The sequence below is a fragment of the Chroicocephalus ridibundus genome, chromosome 4, assembly GCF_963924245.1.
Source record: "Chroicocephalus ridibundus chromosome 4, bChrRid1.1, whole genome shotgun sequence".
Taxonomy (NCBI): domain Eukaryota; kingdom Metazoa; phylum Chordata; class Aves; order Charadriiformes; family Laridae; genus Chroicocephalus; species Chroicocephalus ridibundus.
The window spans coordinates 8,880,232-8,895,691 of record NC_086287.1 but is presented as its reverse complement, the minus strand read 5'-3'; the positions used below and the strand labels follow the sequence as shown (position 1 = coordinate 8,895,691).

General features: G+C 37.5%; 1 protein-coding gene across 5 annotated transcripts in view; it reads left to right on the top strand.

Moving 5' to 3' along the window:
* The window catches only part of IMMP1L (inner mitochondrial membrane peptidase subunit 1), a 35,513-nt gene that overhangs the window by 18,005 nt on the left and 2,048 nt on the right, over positions 1-15,460 (top strand). For all 5 annotated transcript variants that reach the window (XM_063332947.1, XM_063332944.1, XM_063332946.1 and 2 more), the window contains 2 exons: positions 285-411; positions 12,474-12,584. In XM_063332947.1, the coding sequence (XP_063189017.1) occupies positions 285-411; positions 12,474-12,584 (238 nt within the window). The remainder of the gene's footprint in view (positions 1-284; positions 412-12,473; positions 12,585-15,460) is intronic.

Sequence of the window (15,460 nt, the reverse complement as noted above, 5' to 3'; positions counted from 1 at the left end):
AAAGGGCATTCATTTAATTGTCAATTAAAATGCAGTCTTAAATGTTTTACAAATGTTCTAAATAACAAAGAATCTCTCCAAATATACTTAAAAACTGTGTAAAATGACACCCTGAATAAAACTGAAGACACCAAAATTGTAGACATGAATTTTCAGCAGAAGGGGAAGTATCTTTAATGTACGTGAATATTTTTGGAGTATACACATTGATGCACATGTATTCAGAAAAATAGTTTGTGTTTAGAGTTCTTCTGTTTGTTTTTGTTTCTGTTTTTTCCTCTCAGAGGAGATATTGTAATTGTGAAAAGCCCAAATGACCCCAAATCAAATATCTGTAAAAGAGTAATTGGCTTGGAAGGGGATAAAGTCTGCACAAGCAACCCTTCAGATTTCCTTAAGAGTCACAGCTATGTAAGTACTAGAGTTTCTTGCTTTGTAAATTAATGATTACTTAAGTAGGCCTGGTAGTCTGTACAGGATTCGCAATATTTGAGTATCATAAATCATAAAATATGATGTTCATAAATTATTCTTTATTCTTGTATATGTACAGTAAAATGTTGTAATCTGTAAACTCTCTTTACGGCAAGCTGGTTTTTTCGGTGTCTTTTGTCTCTGTAAGAAGTGTGGGCAGATATTTTTCCGCTGACCTTCGCTTAGGTCTTCTTCCCTGGAAGAATATTTAAAATTCTCTACATAAAGTGCAGTACAGATGGAAGACTCGAGGCCTTGGTCTTAAGGCAAAAATGTTTCTGTATTTTAAACATAAAGAAGTGAAAATTTTGTCTCTGCAATAGCTTTGAGGGTTTTGCTTTCAAAATTACACTTCAGTGTAATTTAGTATCTCTACATTTCAGTGTAACAATATTTTAAGTTTTCTGAATACGGCTGGAAAAGTAGTCATTTTCCTAACTTGTCCAAAAAGTCAGGTAACAACATGAAATAAATAGGAAAAAATATTCTCAATGGTCACAGTTACCATAAGAAGAATTAATACCCGGCCTGCAGCTAAGGTCCTGTGCTGTGAAGGCAGAGAATTTTATGGAACGCTCCTTGCAGCCAGCTACAGTTTGTGATGGATAAATCCTGTAAGAGTTCAGCTGCCATAAAGACAGCCAACTTCACCAGCACGCCTTCACATACCATTGCTTCACTTGTATTGAGCAGCTGGAGTCTGTCCTTACTAAAATCAATGGCAAAATTCTTGTCAGCGTTGTTTAACCAAGGGGAAAAAAAACCCACAACTGACTCCCCTCCCTCTCCCCAAATCCCCACCTTTTTTACCAAGCTGAAGAAATGTTCTAGCTCCTATGGGAAGAGTAATTACGGGGAAGTAGTAAATATAAATTGCCCAGAGCAGAACAGTGTTAAATGGAAACCTGAATTCTGTGTGCGCTGATAGAAGACGCAAATGGAGTTTCTCTGAGCATCTTGTTCTTTGCTTATCTGAGTCTTGAAAACGAAGTTCAGGAAAGGTTTGTACTTAACAGGATGTCAGTGTTTCTGGAAGCCCTGAGGTGACCAAATGAATATCCAGCAGAGCAATTTCTGCCCTAGGTGTAAGATTTCTTGTCTTTAATTTTAATGTAAAACGTAAGGAGAAAGAGAGGATGGGGAATGCAGAGTCCATTTCCTGTTTGCCTGTGTATGTTTTTCGTAACGGCTAAAGTGTGGAAATAGAGCAAAGTGACGTGCAAGCTTTCTGAGTTCTTACATCATAACTTGTAGCTAGGGGGAGAAGCGACCTAAACGGAAATGCTGTGGTTTGTTAGTGCGTATCTTTTTTCCTCCTAGCTTTAGTGGTCGTTGAAGAGGTAGATATTTCCATCTGTTCAGGAGACGCTTCCTTTACAGAGAGTATATTCTCAACACAGATGTTTGCACTTTACACTCTTAACTTACACTGGATGATTCACTAAGTAAATTGTTCTTGTTGGGGAGGGAAAAAGTGATAGGTGTCTGTGTTTAGGTAACTGTCTAATCAGATTCCCTGGTTTAGTGAATCATTGTGCTATGCACTTTTCCTCTTAATTCAAACACAAAATTCTTCAAATCAAGTAGCAGCAGCAGAGGTACAGAGAACTGGCTGTTTGCTTTGCTGATACCTCCTTGAGAAGAATTAAGCTGAGTTGGGTTTTTGAAAAAAAGAGAAAAAGATTGTTGAAACTCGGAGGAAAGGCCTTGGCTCGGATCACAAACGGCCAGAAGTGCTGCCTGGGGCATTGAGCTGCCGGAGAAAGGTACAACGGCAGGCACTCTCTATGCGGGCAAAGCCTAGACATTGTCATCAGTTTTGTTGTTTATATCAGGCTACTAACTGCTTTTTAAAAAATGAGAAATGTCGGAGTGATACTTGAATGCAGTGACTCTGAAGTATGTAAGGTCGGAGGATCGTTTGTGTTAATTACAGTGAACTGCTCAGCTTTCCTTGGCTAACTTGTCTCCTGGTTTGGGGATTGATAGCGAATAGTTGCAGTCATGTTCACAAACTTATTACAGTGCAGTAAATACAAAATATCAGATGCCAGAAGTAGTATCGAATTGGTATTTGAACCTCTGCTTCGTTCTTGGCTGGTGTTTGCCAGCTGCTGGTTAGGTGTTTGGGGTTAGCCAGCTGTGGAGATGTCAGGTTAATGGCAGTACAACGTACCTACCGCAGCAGAGAGTGAAACCACCTCTGAGCAGCTGCTTCTCTTGTCAGCCCGAGGGTCACCAAGAATCCTTACGGTCATGTTAGTAGGAAGTGTGCTTAGTCTGCATCGGCTGTGCCAGTGGTTTTGTTGGAATATTTTAACAGATTTCAAGCTAGGGATTTTTGTGCTTAGAAGCACTCTCCTACATGATTCTTATTCTGAAGCCTGAGAGAATGCTAAAGTCAGATCCTGCTTCCAGTCCTGTTTCATTCATGAATATACTTCTCAGGATGGCTTATGTATATCGATAGAGAATGGAGAACTCTGTTTACAATTTGCTCTGTAAAATTACACAGATGAGATACTTCATTGCTGCAAACAACCAAGTAGATACCTGTAGATCAAAAAAAAACAACCAACCAACCATAAAAACACCACAACCCAACCTTCCAAGCTAGAATACAAATGAAAAATTAAAAAAGTCATACGTAAGTTGAATAAGTTTTTCTAAAAAGAGATATTTCAGTTGAGTATAAATGCAGTATAGCAGAGGCAGTTATGTGAACATCGTTATAGTGGTATAAAAATACTTTTGTGCTATACTTAGCTGAAGTAATACATCATATGAGAAAAAATGTTTTTGTCAGAGCGCACTAAGTGTAAGGCTGTACCAAAAAACTGTCTTTGATGGAATCATTGTTGGGTTACAAGCTGATGGAACTAATCCCACATACCAAATTGATTGCTATAAATTAAGCATGTGCTTAAATTAAAATTTAAATGCATTAGGAATGACTTTACTTTGGACCCTTTATGGTACATGATGTTTCATATGCTAGAGGTTGCAGCTTATCTGCAGAATAATAATGAGGGGAATCTTCCTATTTACATGAAGGATTATGAAATTCCTCTTTTGAGTAAGCTGCTATAGTATTACAAAGTTAGAAAAATGTATTCTTGCTTTTCATTGCATTTTTATTGGTATTTTGTATGGAATATGAGCATTGGGCTGGCAGTTTTGCTGGGCTTTTTTTTTTGTTTTTGTGCTCAGTGATGGTTTATATAGATACAAGCAAGTGTATTTCCTGTAACAAACCTTTAAGAATGCATAACATATTCTTACTGTGTCAGAAGCAATGTGATATGAACCCAAAAGTTAAAAAGGTAAACAAATAACTTTTAGTAATGTGGTATTCAGACCTAGTTTCAATTATTAAAAAGTATCTTTTCTGATTTATTCATTTAACTATAAGATCTAAATAATGAGGGTTAATAAAGAAATTACCGAATCGCAGTAAACCCCTGAAATGGCCTTTAAAAAAACCACCTGAAAGATAATTTTTGCATTCAGGTTTTTATTTCCTGTTTTTAAAAGTCTTAATACAGATCCAGGTTTATAATTCAGATTGAGTATCCTATTGTTATATTTGAGTTTGGTTTAATGCCATTTACTTTAGCTTTAATTTCTTTAGTACCATATGTTCTTGTGCTGCAGCTCCTATTTACAAATTGAAAAAGTGAGGGGTAAGTCATCAGATTAAAACAGCTTGTATGTCATAAACCACCAATATGCTAAGCCTTTGTGTCACTTAAACAAAACTAGTACCTAATAATGTCACTTAATACAGCTAGAGTCTGTAAATAAGGAACTGCCTTTTGCAAGTCATAGTGATAAAAAGCTGAGATACAAATCCATATCGCAGCAACACTCTGCTGGTAATCAATCACAACGCACCACTAATGCTGTGAGACTAGCTGATGTGGGGGAAGTGTGTTTACCTTGTGCTAAAATGAGGTTCATTGCGGAGATGGCATCCCTTCATCCTGTGGTTAACTCTAGAGCTAACATAATTCCGAAGATAATGCATCTTACTGTGTTTGCGGACCAGAGAAGTGGTCTTACACAGCGCTATTAACTCTTAAACAGTCCTTGTCAAATGCAGTAATATTATGTGGGTACTAAGAACAACGTAATGTTAATGCAAACAACACAATATCTTAATCACTAGACAGTACTACAAATTTTGGATGCACAATGTAAGACACTGAAATATTTCGGTGCGCAATACCATTGGATAGTCTCTTTAAAATATCCTGAATGGCAATTAAAAATAAAGTTCTCAAAACACTAGCTCGTTTTCCTTTGTCCTTAGTATCCTAATAGCTAGTTTACAGTCATGGTTTAGTATTTCAGTACTCTAAGTTTTAATAGTTGCTGGTCAGGAGAAAGGAAATACCCTACTCTTTCTTCTCCTTGGTTCTAGTGTTCTAGAGGCTTGAGAGAAAGTGATGCCATAGTTTTAAGCAGCAGGTGGGCTAAATGTCTGGTGGGAGAGGAGAACTGACTTGGTGCGTTTAGTTTGCACATTTGTTCAGTTTGCAGATGCCTCTATATCCCAGTACAGAGAGTTCATGACTAGAGCTAATGTTGAATCTTCTAAGAAATAATTTTAAATCAAAATTCTGATTTGTCAAAACTAAATTATTCGAGGGAAAAGAAATACAAAGAATTTTATCAAACTACTTCCCAATATTTCCAGGGTTTCTACTGCTCAAGTGGATTGGTCTTTTTACCAGTGTTGGTTTTGATATTTCAAGAACATACGAGTGGCGTGACCTGTGACACAACAGCACTGGTATCATTCACCGTAGCTTGTCCTCATGTCTCTGGGGTCAGGGCTTGGGTGGCCAGACATGGGCACGCCTGGCCCATAGCTCAGGCAGGGGCCAGTAGCGAGAGGCCCAGCTTAAACACAGCTCCTGAATGAGCTCCCACCGAGGTCTCTTACATCTCTTTTTCTTTATAGCACTAAATGGTTTTCCTCTGTGGAATAGGCTTGGCCGTACTGGTCAGATCATCAGTTTGAACCTTCAGGATTTTATGATTCCATTATTCCTCTGCTTCAAGTTAAGTAAGAACTTCCAGAAAGCTGCTTAAGATGAGGAAACCATCTGCTCAAGGACTCACTGAAGATTATAAGCGCAAGTTTTAGTCTGCCTATATCAGCTTCACGTCTGGAAGAAGGACCTATTTCATGTTTTTGCTCCTCTATACCTACTAGCTAAGGCCTTCCAGCTGTCTTAAATGGCGAGATGATGCAGAGCTGAGGCCTTAGATTGATTAGCAGAGATGGAGGTGACTCCTGACGGAGCTGGCAGACGATGCTTTTAAGATTCCTTACCCCTGCTCGGAGTATTTATTGGCCATTGTTGCTACCAGACTTATTAGCTAGATCACTCGGTACAGGTTTGCCTTTGTCCAGAGCATACCAGTGGTGGTGATGGGTTTTGTGTTTTAACCAGTAAATTCCAGTTGGGTTTTGAACCTGTAGATTTTTTATTCTCAAACCTGTACTTTAGGGTGACCCTGTTACATCATCTGTTTTCTTGAGAAGAATCAAATCCCTCTTAATGATTGCTGTGAGAAAAGTCTATGCAAACTGCTAAGTAATCTTTGCTGGATTTGAAATCAATATTCTATATTGATTATTCTATAAATCAAGATCTTCTATAAATCAAGAAAGCGAGTAATCGTCTTGACTGATGAATCGCATAAATATTCTGATTTATTTTTTTTCCAGGAGTTCCTAAATGTAGCTAGGAGGCTTGTTTTTGAAAGTTCTGGCCTATGAACATGTATAAAATAGAAAAATTTCAAAACTGGAGTGGATTATAAAGCTTAGATAAATAGTTTTTCACTATTTCAAGCAAAGTGATTTTGTTTTCAGAAGAGAACCATTGTTTTAATGCAAAGAGAGAGGTTGTAAAAAGTGTTCGCAAAATCTGGGCATTGTTCCTGACAGTAATATTTGTTCATAGCTTTTATTAATTTTATTAATTTTAAGTTATGTTTAATTAATGTTAATTTTAATGCTGATAGTATTCTTAGAAAAGGCATGATGGCTAATAATGTAAATATAGGGTTGCAGCAGGAGATTTAAAAAATTGGATATATAGCTTTTCAGGCTGATTCAGGGCAGCATATTGAACAATACGCTCTGGATCTGAATATGAAATGAGAACGTTTATAGAAGTGAAGTAAACAGTGCATGCAAGTGTTTGAATTATTATTTCACACAGTTGGAAACTTTTGCAACATCCAAAAAGTGATACTGAGAGAAAGCATATTTTTTTTGTCATTTGACTGGCACATAGATATTTCTGATGTGAAAATTCCGTGACCTTTCCCATAAAGCGGTGAGTGTGGTGATCGAACCTGTGAAGTTCCAGGAGTAGTTGCATTACATAAAGTTTAGAAGGAGCAACAATGGTTAAAAAACCAAACAACCAATGAATGCTTTGACACATTACTGTAAGAGCTTCCCCAAATTTTTATTGAAGAGCAACACTCAACTGGTATGCTTGCACAATGGAGAAAAATGTCTTAGAAATTCAAATCTAAGTTAATATACCTCGGTTTCCTTGTAGCATATGAGTTAGCTACCACTGAAGGTTATGTGATTTTAATATTGGTTAATAATCAGTTTCAAAACTCAAAGATAGACAAGTCTTCATATCTTACCTTTTTGCAAATTTTCTGTTAAAACAACCAGTGACTTAATATAGAGAAGGAATTCATAACAGAAATATTCAATCACAGTGAATTTAATGTCTGTATAAAAACCTGTCATTGTCGTCTTTTCTCATAATAATGTGGACCAAGGTCATAATGTATTCTTTTTAATATGTATATTTAAACAAACTGGGCCAAGTATGTTCTGTCTTATTCATAAGCAGCTTAAACTGTTCAATAAGTAAAAGGAAAATGCTAAACTGTTTGGAAGTACCTATGAATTTAAGGTAAATTCATTCTGTTATATTCTTCTAAGAAGTATTAAATTCCAGGTAATTCAGCCTCTTAGGGATACTTAGAAGACGCTGATTTAAGATCTCCTATACTGCTGAAGTTCCAGTGTGGTTGCTACCACTTCGTAGCTTTTTCCAGCACAAAAAAAACGGAGATGTAAATACTTCTGCTGATTTACAAAATACTGAGCTAATTAATGTTGTTGGGTTTTATATAGATGGCAGCCTTAATATGAACAAAATTTATGATAAGCCTACAGAAATGGTGCCTAGAGCAACTGGATCATTAAAAAAGAGTATCTGTTAAGCATTATTCACTCTTGGTTCTGAAGTAATAAATAAAGGATTAAGGAATAGTTACGCAAGACTTTGAGTATAGAGTGATAAAACAAACTCCCGCATTTCTATGGTGTATATTTTGTCCTAACTAGATGCAATTTACTTAAATAAGGCAATTTAATCAGTATTTAGTAAATTTGTCATTTGATCTTGTAGATTCTTTCATCATATTTCACTTTAATCAAGAAAGGTAACACCTGTGGTTTATTCACAAAAGCTTCTTTTGTTAAATGAACACCCGCAGGCCATGAAGCAATTACATTTGTTGCTTGTACCAAAGTAGAAGGCACTTAAATAGACCTTAGTAGGGATAGATGAGAAGTTGCAGACTTTATTCTTTTGTCCAGCACTGAGATTAGTTCTTATCATAGCTCAAGAAGGAAGCCTCTGAACTGAAAAGAAAAGATGGGAATGATTTAAAGTTCTTCTTAAGTTTGAAACTTTGGTATTGCTGGAGGTGATGTGAATACCTGTGACCTTACGAAAGTTCAAACTTCATCTGCTCCCAGCTGATTGTACACCCTGATGTTCTTTGACAAACACAGACTGCTTGGAATTCCAAAAGGAGAGATTGCAAGAGATTCAAGTTTATAATTCTCCATTTAGTTATTAAAAATCCCAATTTCTCCATCTTTAATAACTACCTCCCCTCCAAGTCCTCCAAAATCACAAACAAAAAAAAACAATACCAAAACAAAAAAAAACCCAGCCCAAACTAAAAAAAGCCTATTTTCATTTAGTTGGGTTTGGGGTGTTTTTGAGGCAGCTCATTTAATCTGTTATATTAGTTTTCTAGTATGCCAGTTGGTGCAGCACAGGCATCTCATCTCTTGGTTTTGAAGTTAGTGAGATGATTACTCAAAGAACAAAGTTTGGCATCATGGTAAAAAGACCACAAGAATATAATTCTTTGTTGATTTTCCCCACCCATTTCTGTAAATTAATGTTTTATGCTAGCAAGTATGCATCAACTACCTGACCTGTACTTCAGTTTTGACGCTTAAACTATGCCACTAAGTAAATGACAGCAGCCCTGCAAATTTAGCCAGTTTGTGACACTGAAAGATGTTTATTAATCTGAGCTGAAACACAGTAAGCTACTGCTGCGAGCTGAGTTGTTCTAAATGATAATCTTGCTCTTCTGGTGTATCTGCTCCTGTACTAGAGCCCCCAGAGCCTGGGCAGGGAGAAGGGGGAAGAGTCACGTGTCTGATCCGTGTCCTGTATTCTCATGCATATAAACTGCACCTCGGATAACCGGTTCTGCCCGAGAACTGCTGCTCCTTGGAAATAAATCCTCTGCTAATCTGCACATGTAGATACCGAAATGCAATGTTGTGAATTGTCAAGCAAGTGGCTTTCCCATTGCCTTGGGATTTCTGGCAGTAGCAGCCTATTGGTGTGTAATTAATGTATTCTTACTACAAATACAAATTTTCAATAGTTAATTATTTTCTTTGGTTAAAAATGCATCTTATTCCCAGCTACTGTCCTTGCGTAGCCTTGAGGCATTTCAGATCGGGTCCCGATTCTGCAAAGGCTGATACTTAAAGTTAACTGTATTCAATGTGAGTAATCCCCCTGAAATCAGTGCTGTGGTCTAGAAATAGCTTGTGCATCAACCCTTGAAGGATTCTGGCTTTAGTCTTTATTTCAAAGGGGTGTAAACAACTTTTTTTTTTTTTTTTTTAAATTAATGATTATGGCCTGTCACTGGTATTTTGGTTTTACGTTTTCAGGTAATTCATGTGGTTTTTATTGCTTGCCTTAATTCTAGGTTGTAGTGAAGTGCCTAGATGATGGACAGGCACCATACAAAGGTATTACACTGTATTATCTCTAGATGAATCACACTTTGTGACAGTACTCTTAATGACAAATGTAGAGGTACAGGGTCCTGTCATACCTTCTGTGGAGAACTACAAAAATTACCGTAAGTGGTGAATTTCAGGATACAGGAAATCTATTGCAAATGTTCTATCTGGAATGCAAACTATGAACATTTTGTCTAGACAAGTAAAGTAGTGATATGCCACAGCTGGCAAAAGCCCTTTATTTTTTATACTTTTGGAGCATGGAAGATTGGAAGGTCTAGAATTGGTTGGATATACTTGTGTTCCGAGTGGCTCCTTATTTCACATAGTAACAGATGAGCTTCACGTTCTGCCTATGAATTGGGGAAATGTGAGAAAGCATGGGAAGCAGTGAAGAGGAGCTGGTAGCGTCCTGTGTGCGCAACAGTAGCACGTTGCAAGAAGTGACGCTTTTTCAGAAATGTGAAATGTTAATGTGGGTTTGCGTTTTTATTTCGTAAAAAAAAATAATATCTTCCTTTCATAGTAATTCCTGCTTCTCATTTTTGTGTATTTGCTGAGATAGGATTTCAAAACGACGGTAGTTTGATGTATGATTTGTAATGCTGGTAGATGCTGGGTGGGAGAGTTTGCACCAGAAGGGTCAGAACGCTGCTTGGCATCGTAAGAGGCATCTGAAAAACAGACTCATCTAAGATGTGAATGCTTTAGGTGGGTACACTGCAAATAAGTGAAGACGAGTATCCAACTAAACTGACAGTTGCTGGTGGGCACTCTAAAGAGGCTGTATTCCACAGAGTTTTTGAGGAAAACAGGAATGTCAGTACATTCTCAAACATGTCCTGTCAAAAACATATGTCCACATGTGATGAGATGTATAGTCGACACAGGTCATTTGACTCTGGATAGAATTTTTATTTATTTATTTTAAATTGACTTCTGGTTGGTTACGTTGTTTGTAAAGCTGTTTGGGTAGGAGGATGGCCAAAGTCATCTCGCTGAAACCCACTGGCCTTCCCAGAGAAAGCTCTTCCACGCGTGTGCCAGCAATCTGAGAAGCCTACAAAAACCAAAAGGTGGCAGACAAGCTGAATATGGAATTCCTGTGTTGACGGACTGGGAGAACAAGAAGTAAAGGACTAGCAGATCAGTTTAAAACAAAGGCGGCGGCACTCCTTTATACAGGAGACTGTGGAAGTAGGTTTCAAAAGGGTTTAGACATATTGCTGGTCTACAGCTCCACGTACAGATTCTAAAACGCCGAGGCAGGGATGCGTGCCCTCCGACATGCCTAAAGCACCTGTCCTGGACACCACAGAAATACCAGGGGGTGGCTGGGAGAAGATGGACAGGCTCACATACGGACAGGCTTTCCACGATGAATATCTCTCTTTGCTACTGTCAGAGACAAACTATTGGTTTTTAATCTGTAGGTTAGACATTTGCTACAGCTACAGCTCAGCAAAGGGACTCTCGGGTACCCTGGTGTGGTAACAGGCAGGTAGGACAAAGTTCCCAGCAAGTGTTACCTGGCCAGATACCGTAAAGTACCAACAATTACACGTCAGCTGCATTTTCCTCAAATGTTCATCTGGGGGACCTGGTTTTATTCTTAATGGTTTACACCCAGACTTTACTACTAGAGTGGTATTTCATTTTGTTCAGTCTGTTATCCTTGAATGCTGTATATGTTCTTATGAGTCTATGATGTGGCTTATTTCTAAAACGTTAATGTTTACAATGCTAAAACTCTTGAGTTTCACTTGAAATTGGTGGGGTTTTATTTTGTTTCCGTATTTTTTTTTCTCTGTGGGGAATGTAATTTAGTTTCAAGTACATATTTGGTTTTGGAAAAATGTATGTTAATTTAAAGTCCACATTAAATATTATCTAGATTGAGAATATGTTGCTACTTTTAAATTGCCAGCCTGCCTGAGAATTTTAGAAACAGAAACAGATAAGAAAAAAAAAAGTATTTTATTTGGTAACTTGTAAGAGGTTATTTATATCTGAAATGTTTTTATAAAAACATATCAAAATACTGTTGTATATTCCAAGCGGAAATCTTAGTTTGAGACTTACAGTAGCAACTTTTTCATATATGAAAGCTTTATACTCGTATTTAGGTAATTAATACAGCTACGTTGCTATTTCTCATTTTGTCATTGAGTCAGTCAGTGAATGCCATGAATCTATGGTATGTAATATAGTTAATGCATAATATATATAGGCAATGAAAGGTCTTTGTCATATAGTATAAGGTCACCATCATTAATTTTCAAATTATAAAAAGGGATTTGCTGTTTTGTGATCATCATTATTGCAATATAATGTGTTGTGGATTCTGCCTGCACATAGAATGAACTGTGATCTTAATTAGAACTTTGACAAGCCTACTCCGATAAAATGATGAGATTATTCGTAATTGATGTCACAATCAATTACCAGTTAGTTCATCATGAATCTACTAACAGGTCTAGCCTTGGTGCTGGCCCCAGGATGTTGATGAGTGTGTGGCTGCCCTGTTCATGCTGTTACTGCGACAGGAGGGCAGATTTTCAGTCAACATCCTAATGACCTCTTTTGAAGTCTATTAAATTAATGACCCTGTCACATTGGTCTAACCTCTTACATCTTCATTTTGGATTTTTTGTTGCAAACCATTGTTTTTTTGAGCACATGATAGAAGAGATACTTTGGAGCGCTCCTTCTCATCCCTCCAAATCTGGCACCGCGTCTTACTAGATGCAATAAAAAATTAATTCATTATACCATCATGAAATACAGAACACAGAAATCAGAAAATATATTGTAAGGCAAACTATGCTTAATACCATTCTATTCTATTTTCTTTTTGCATTTCAATCTTGCTTAATCATAGGTACCTAAAGGACATGTTTGGTTAGAAGGTGATAATCTCAGGAATTCTACAGATTCCAGGTGCTATGGACCTGTTCCTTATGGATTGATAAGAGGACGCATTTGTTTTAAGGTATATATAGTATCTAAAAATAGTTGCATTAATACATTTTTAATGCCTGGCTGTTGGGTATTAAAACTCGCCTCCTTAACTCTCTGGCTGAAGCAAACATAAAGGAAAAGCTCGAACACACCAGCCACTTGCTGTAAAAGGATAATTCAACAATGGGGGGGGGGGGTTTGAGGGAGGACTTGTTTTTTGAGCAGCGTTCTTTGAGCAGTCGTTGCCTCTGAAAACTGAATCAACTATTTTACCAGCAAATCCAAACCTGACACAAACACGAACACGCACACGCATGTAGCACGCACACAGCCCACAGCACGGATACATTCCCTCCTTCGTTTGATTCCTACTTCTGCAAAATGGTAGGAAATGGCAGCTCCGTATTTCACTAGCGCAGTTCCATAGTTCAAAAAAGAAAGGTGGAGGAAAAGGTTATCTTTTTAGGACTTGCACACCTACTTCAGACGCGTAGACTGGCTTCGCTGCTTTCTAAACTAAGTCTGAGAAAAAGCCTTGACAGTAAAGTCAAATCTGTGCCACTGTAATTATTTTATTTAGAAAAAAATGCTTTGAATTAATATTGTATTGTATAAACCTCCATGGTTCCTTCTCCTTCTGCTTCAACAGTTCTACAGCTTTATTTCACACTAAATTACTTTTTCACATTATCTGCATTATTAATTTACCCATTTACCAAAAAGAAGAAACTAAGACAATTTCTTCTCCATTAAAAGTTTAATCTTAGAAACAAGGGAGTATGTATTATAGACTTATGCACCAGCTTTTACAAAGCTAGATTTAAAATGCTGCCATTCGGAACAATAAAAAACGGTTTTGAGAACCGTTCTCCATCTATTGCAGCACACCCACAAAACCATAATTTAGCACAGCTGTGTTACATGCACAGGGAAGATTAGATCTTTCCAATTTAACAAAGTTTCATATACTTCATTTACAGTTTTTATGAACACAACTTAGGACTTTGCAAAAAACCTTGCAGCTATTGGCCATAATCGCTAATTGCTTACTAAACCTCAAATAACGTGTCCCCCCCGGCCCCACCACCGAGTCGTGTCTGACCTCTCTGCTTTCTGCGTAGCATTTGCTTCCAGTTCTTCCCTAGCGTTTATTGAGTGCTCTCTGTTCCCTCTCTGTATTGTTTGCCTTGCCATCTACACCAGAGGAAAAAAACGCTGATTCCAAATAGGGCTGGTTTTATGACCCAAGTTTTAGCTTGGATTATTAACTGCCAAAACACAAATGATGCTAATACGCTGACAGGCCTCTTAATAAGAATGTGGTATTAATAAGCCAACTGAAAAAAAATTTTCACCAACTGATGTACTAGTATAGAAAAACTGCTGTTTACTTCCTTAAGGGGACTGCTAGCAAATAACGTATGTGTTAAGAACCTATGTATGTGGACGGACATAATTATTCACAGTATCTCTCCACAGCAATAAATTTGTGTCCAGCTTGTACCGCAGTAAGAAAGATGTTTGAGAGGCTTTAACGAAGTGACTGACAGGACTGAACCCTACATTTGGCAAGCAGTAACCTCTGTAAAATGAATGGAACTCACACACGGATATTACATATTGAAGTAGTACTTTAGGATTCCAGAATATTGTCTGTTGAAAAAGACAGTATGCAATCACTTGACACTTAATCAGAATAATGATTTAACTAAATTTTATAGCAGTTGTTTTATGATGGTGCATAGGGTAGTGATTATTAACATTTTAATGAGATTTAAGTATATGGTGCTTAACAAAAGCAAAAATGAGTTTATTCTTCAAATGAGTGTTTATACTTTGGGCTGTTTATGGCAATTCACATTGGAATGCAGTGATCTTGCTATTGTATGTTGCTATTGAACATTACAGAGAAAGGCAGCAGAATACGGCTCGCCTGCATGGAGGTAGCTAATTAGTAGCCCACTGGCCAAGAAGCCTATATATGCTTTTAAATGTAGCCTAGCAGAGGTTTGGCTTCTCTTTCATGAAAAATCTTTTACTGCCTTGAGAATGGAAGCTTAAAGTGGATTTTGGAGAAGCAGATGTAATGGTGCCTTTGAATACTAAGTTACAGTCTTAGTAATGGATGCAAAAAAATCTAATTTGGAAGTAATGGATTTCAGCAGGAGAGAGCTTGTGCCAAATTTGCCTAGGCAACCTGTTCTTGGCGAAACATAAACGTTAATTCTCTCTGTAGCTTATCTGTGAAGTTTAGATCTAAGATTCTCAATGTCGGTGCCCCAGTTTTTAACCCATACAGAAATAATGATACTTGATTATATTTTCCCCCCTTTTTCCTCCCTACCAGCATATTAACCCCCACTCTGAGACAAGTTCATTCCATAAAAAGGCCGCTGAAATCAAAGTAGCTGCAAATTCAGTAAAAGCCTGGAAGTCCCACTTGACAGAACTCGTGCTTCATCCTGTCCTAGGCAGGATATCCTGCGCATTCCCTGGACTTAGGCTCCACGTCAAAAATAGATCTGTAGTCTATCTTCAAAAGAGCTAGTTAGCCCCATTTATCCCCCATCCATCAGATCAAATCTATGTAGGCCAAACCAAAGCGGGCAAGGGGAAATAGCTGCTAATTGGACTAGCCAGTTTGAACCAAGTAGTCACAGTCAACTTCTGTCATAACTTTAAAAGACTTGGGAATTACTATACAGAGTGGCATGTCTTTGTTTCACGGAGTAGGCTTGTTCCATCTCCTTCCCAACCATGAATATTGTTTCCCACATTCTCTCCTGCATGCAGACTAGGTAAAACATCGTTCTCATTCTAACTTTTACCACTAAAATTACCGTGATGAATTTGAAACTAAATTGTCAAAACAATATTTAAAACAAATTTGATTACTTTCACTGAAAG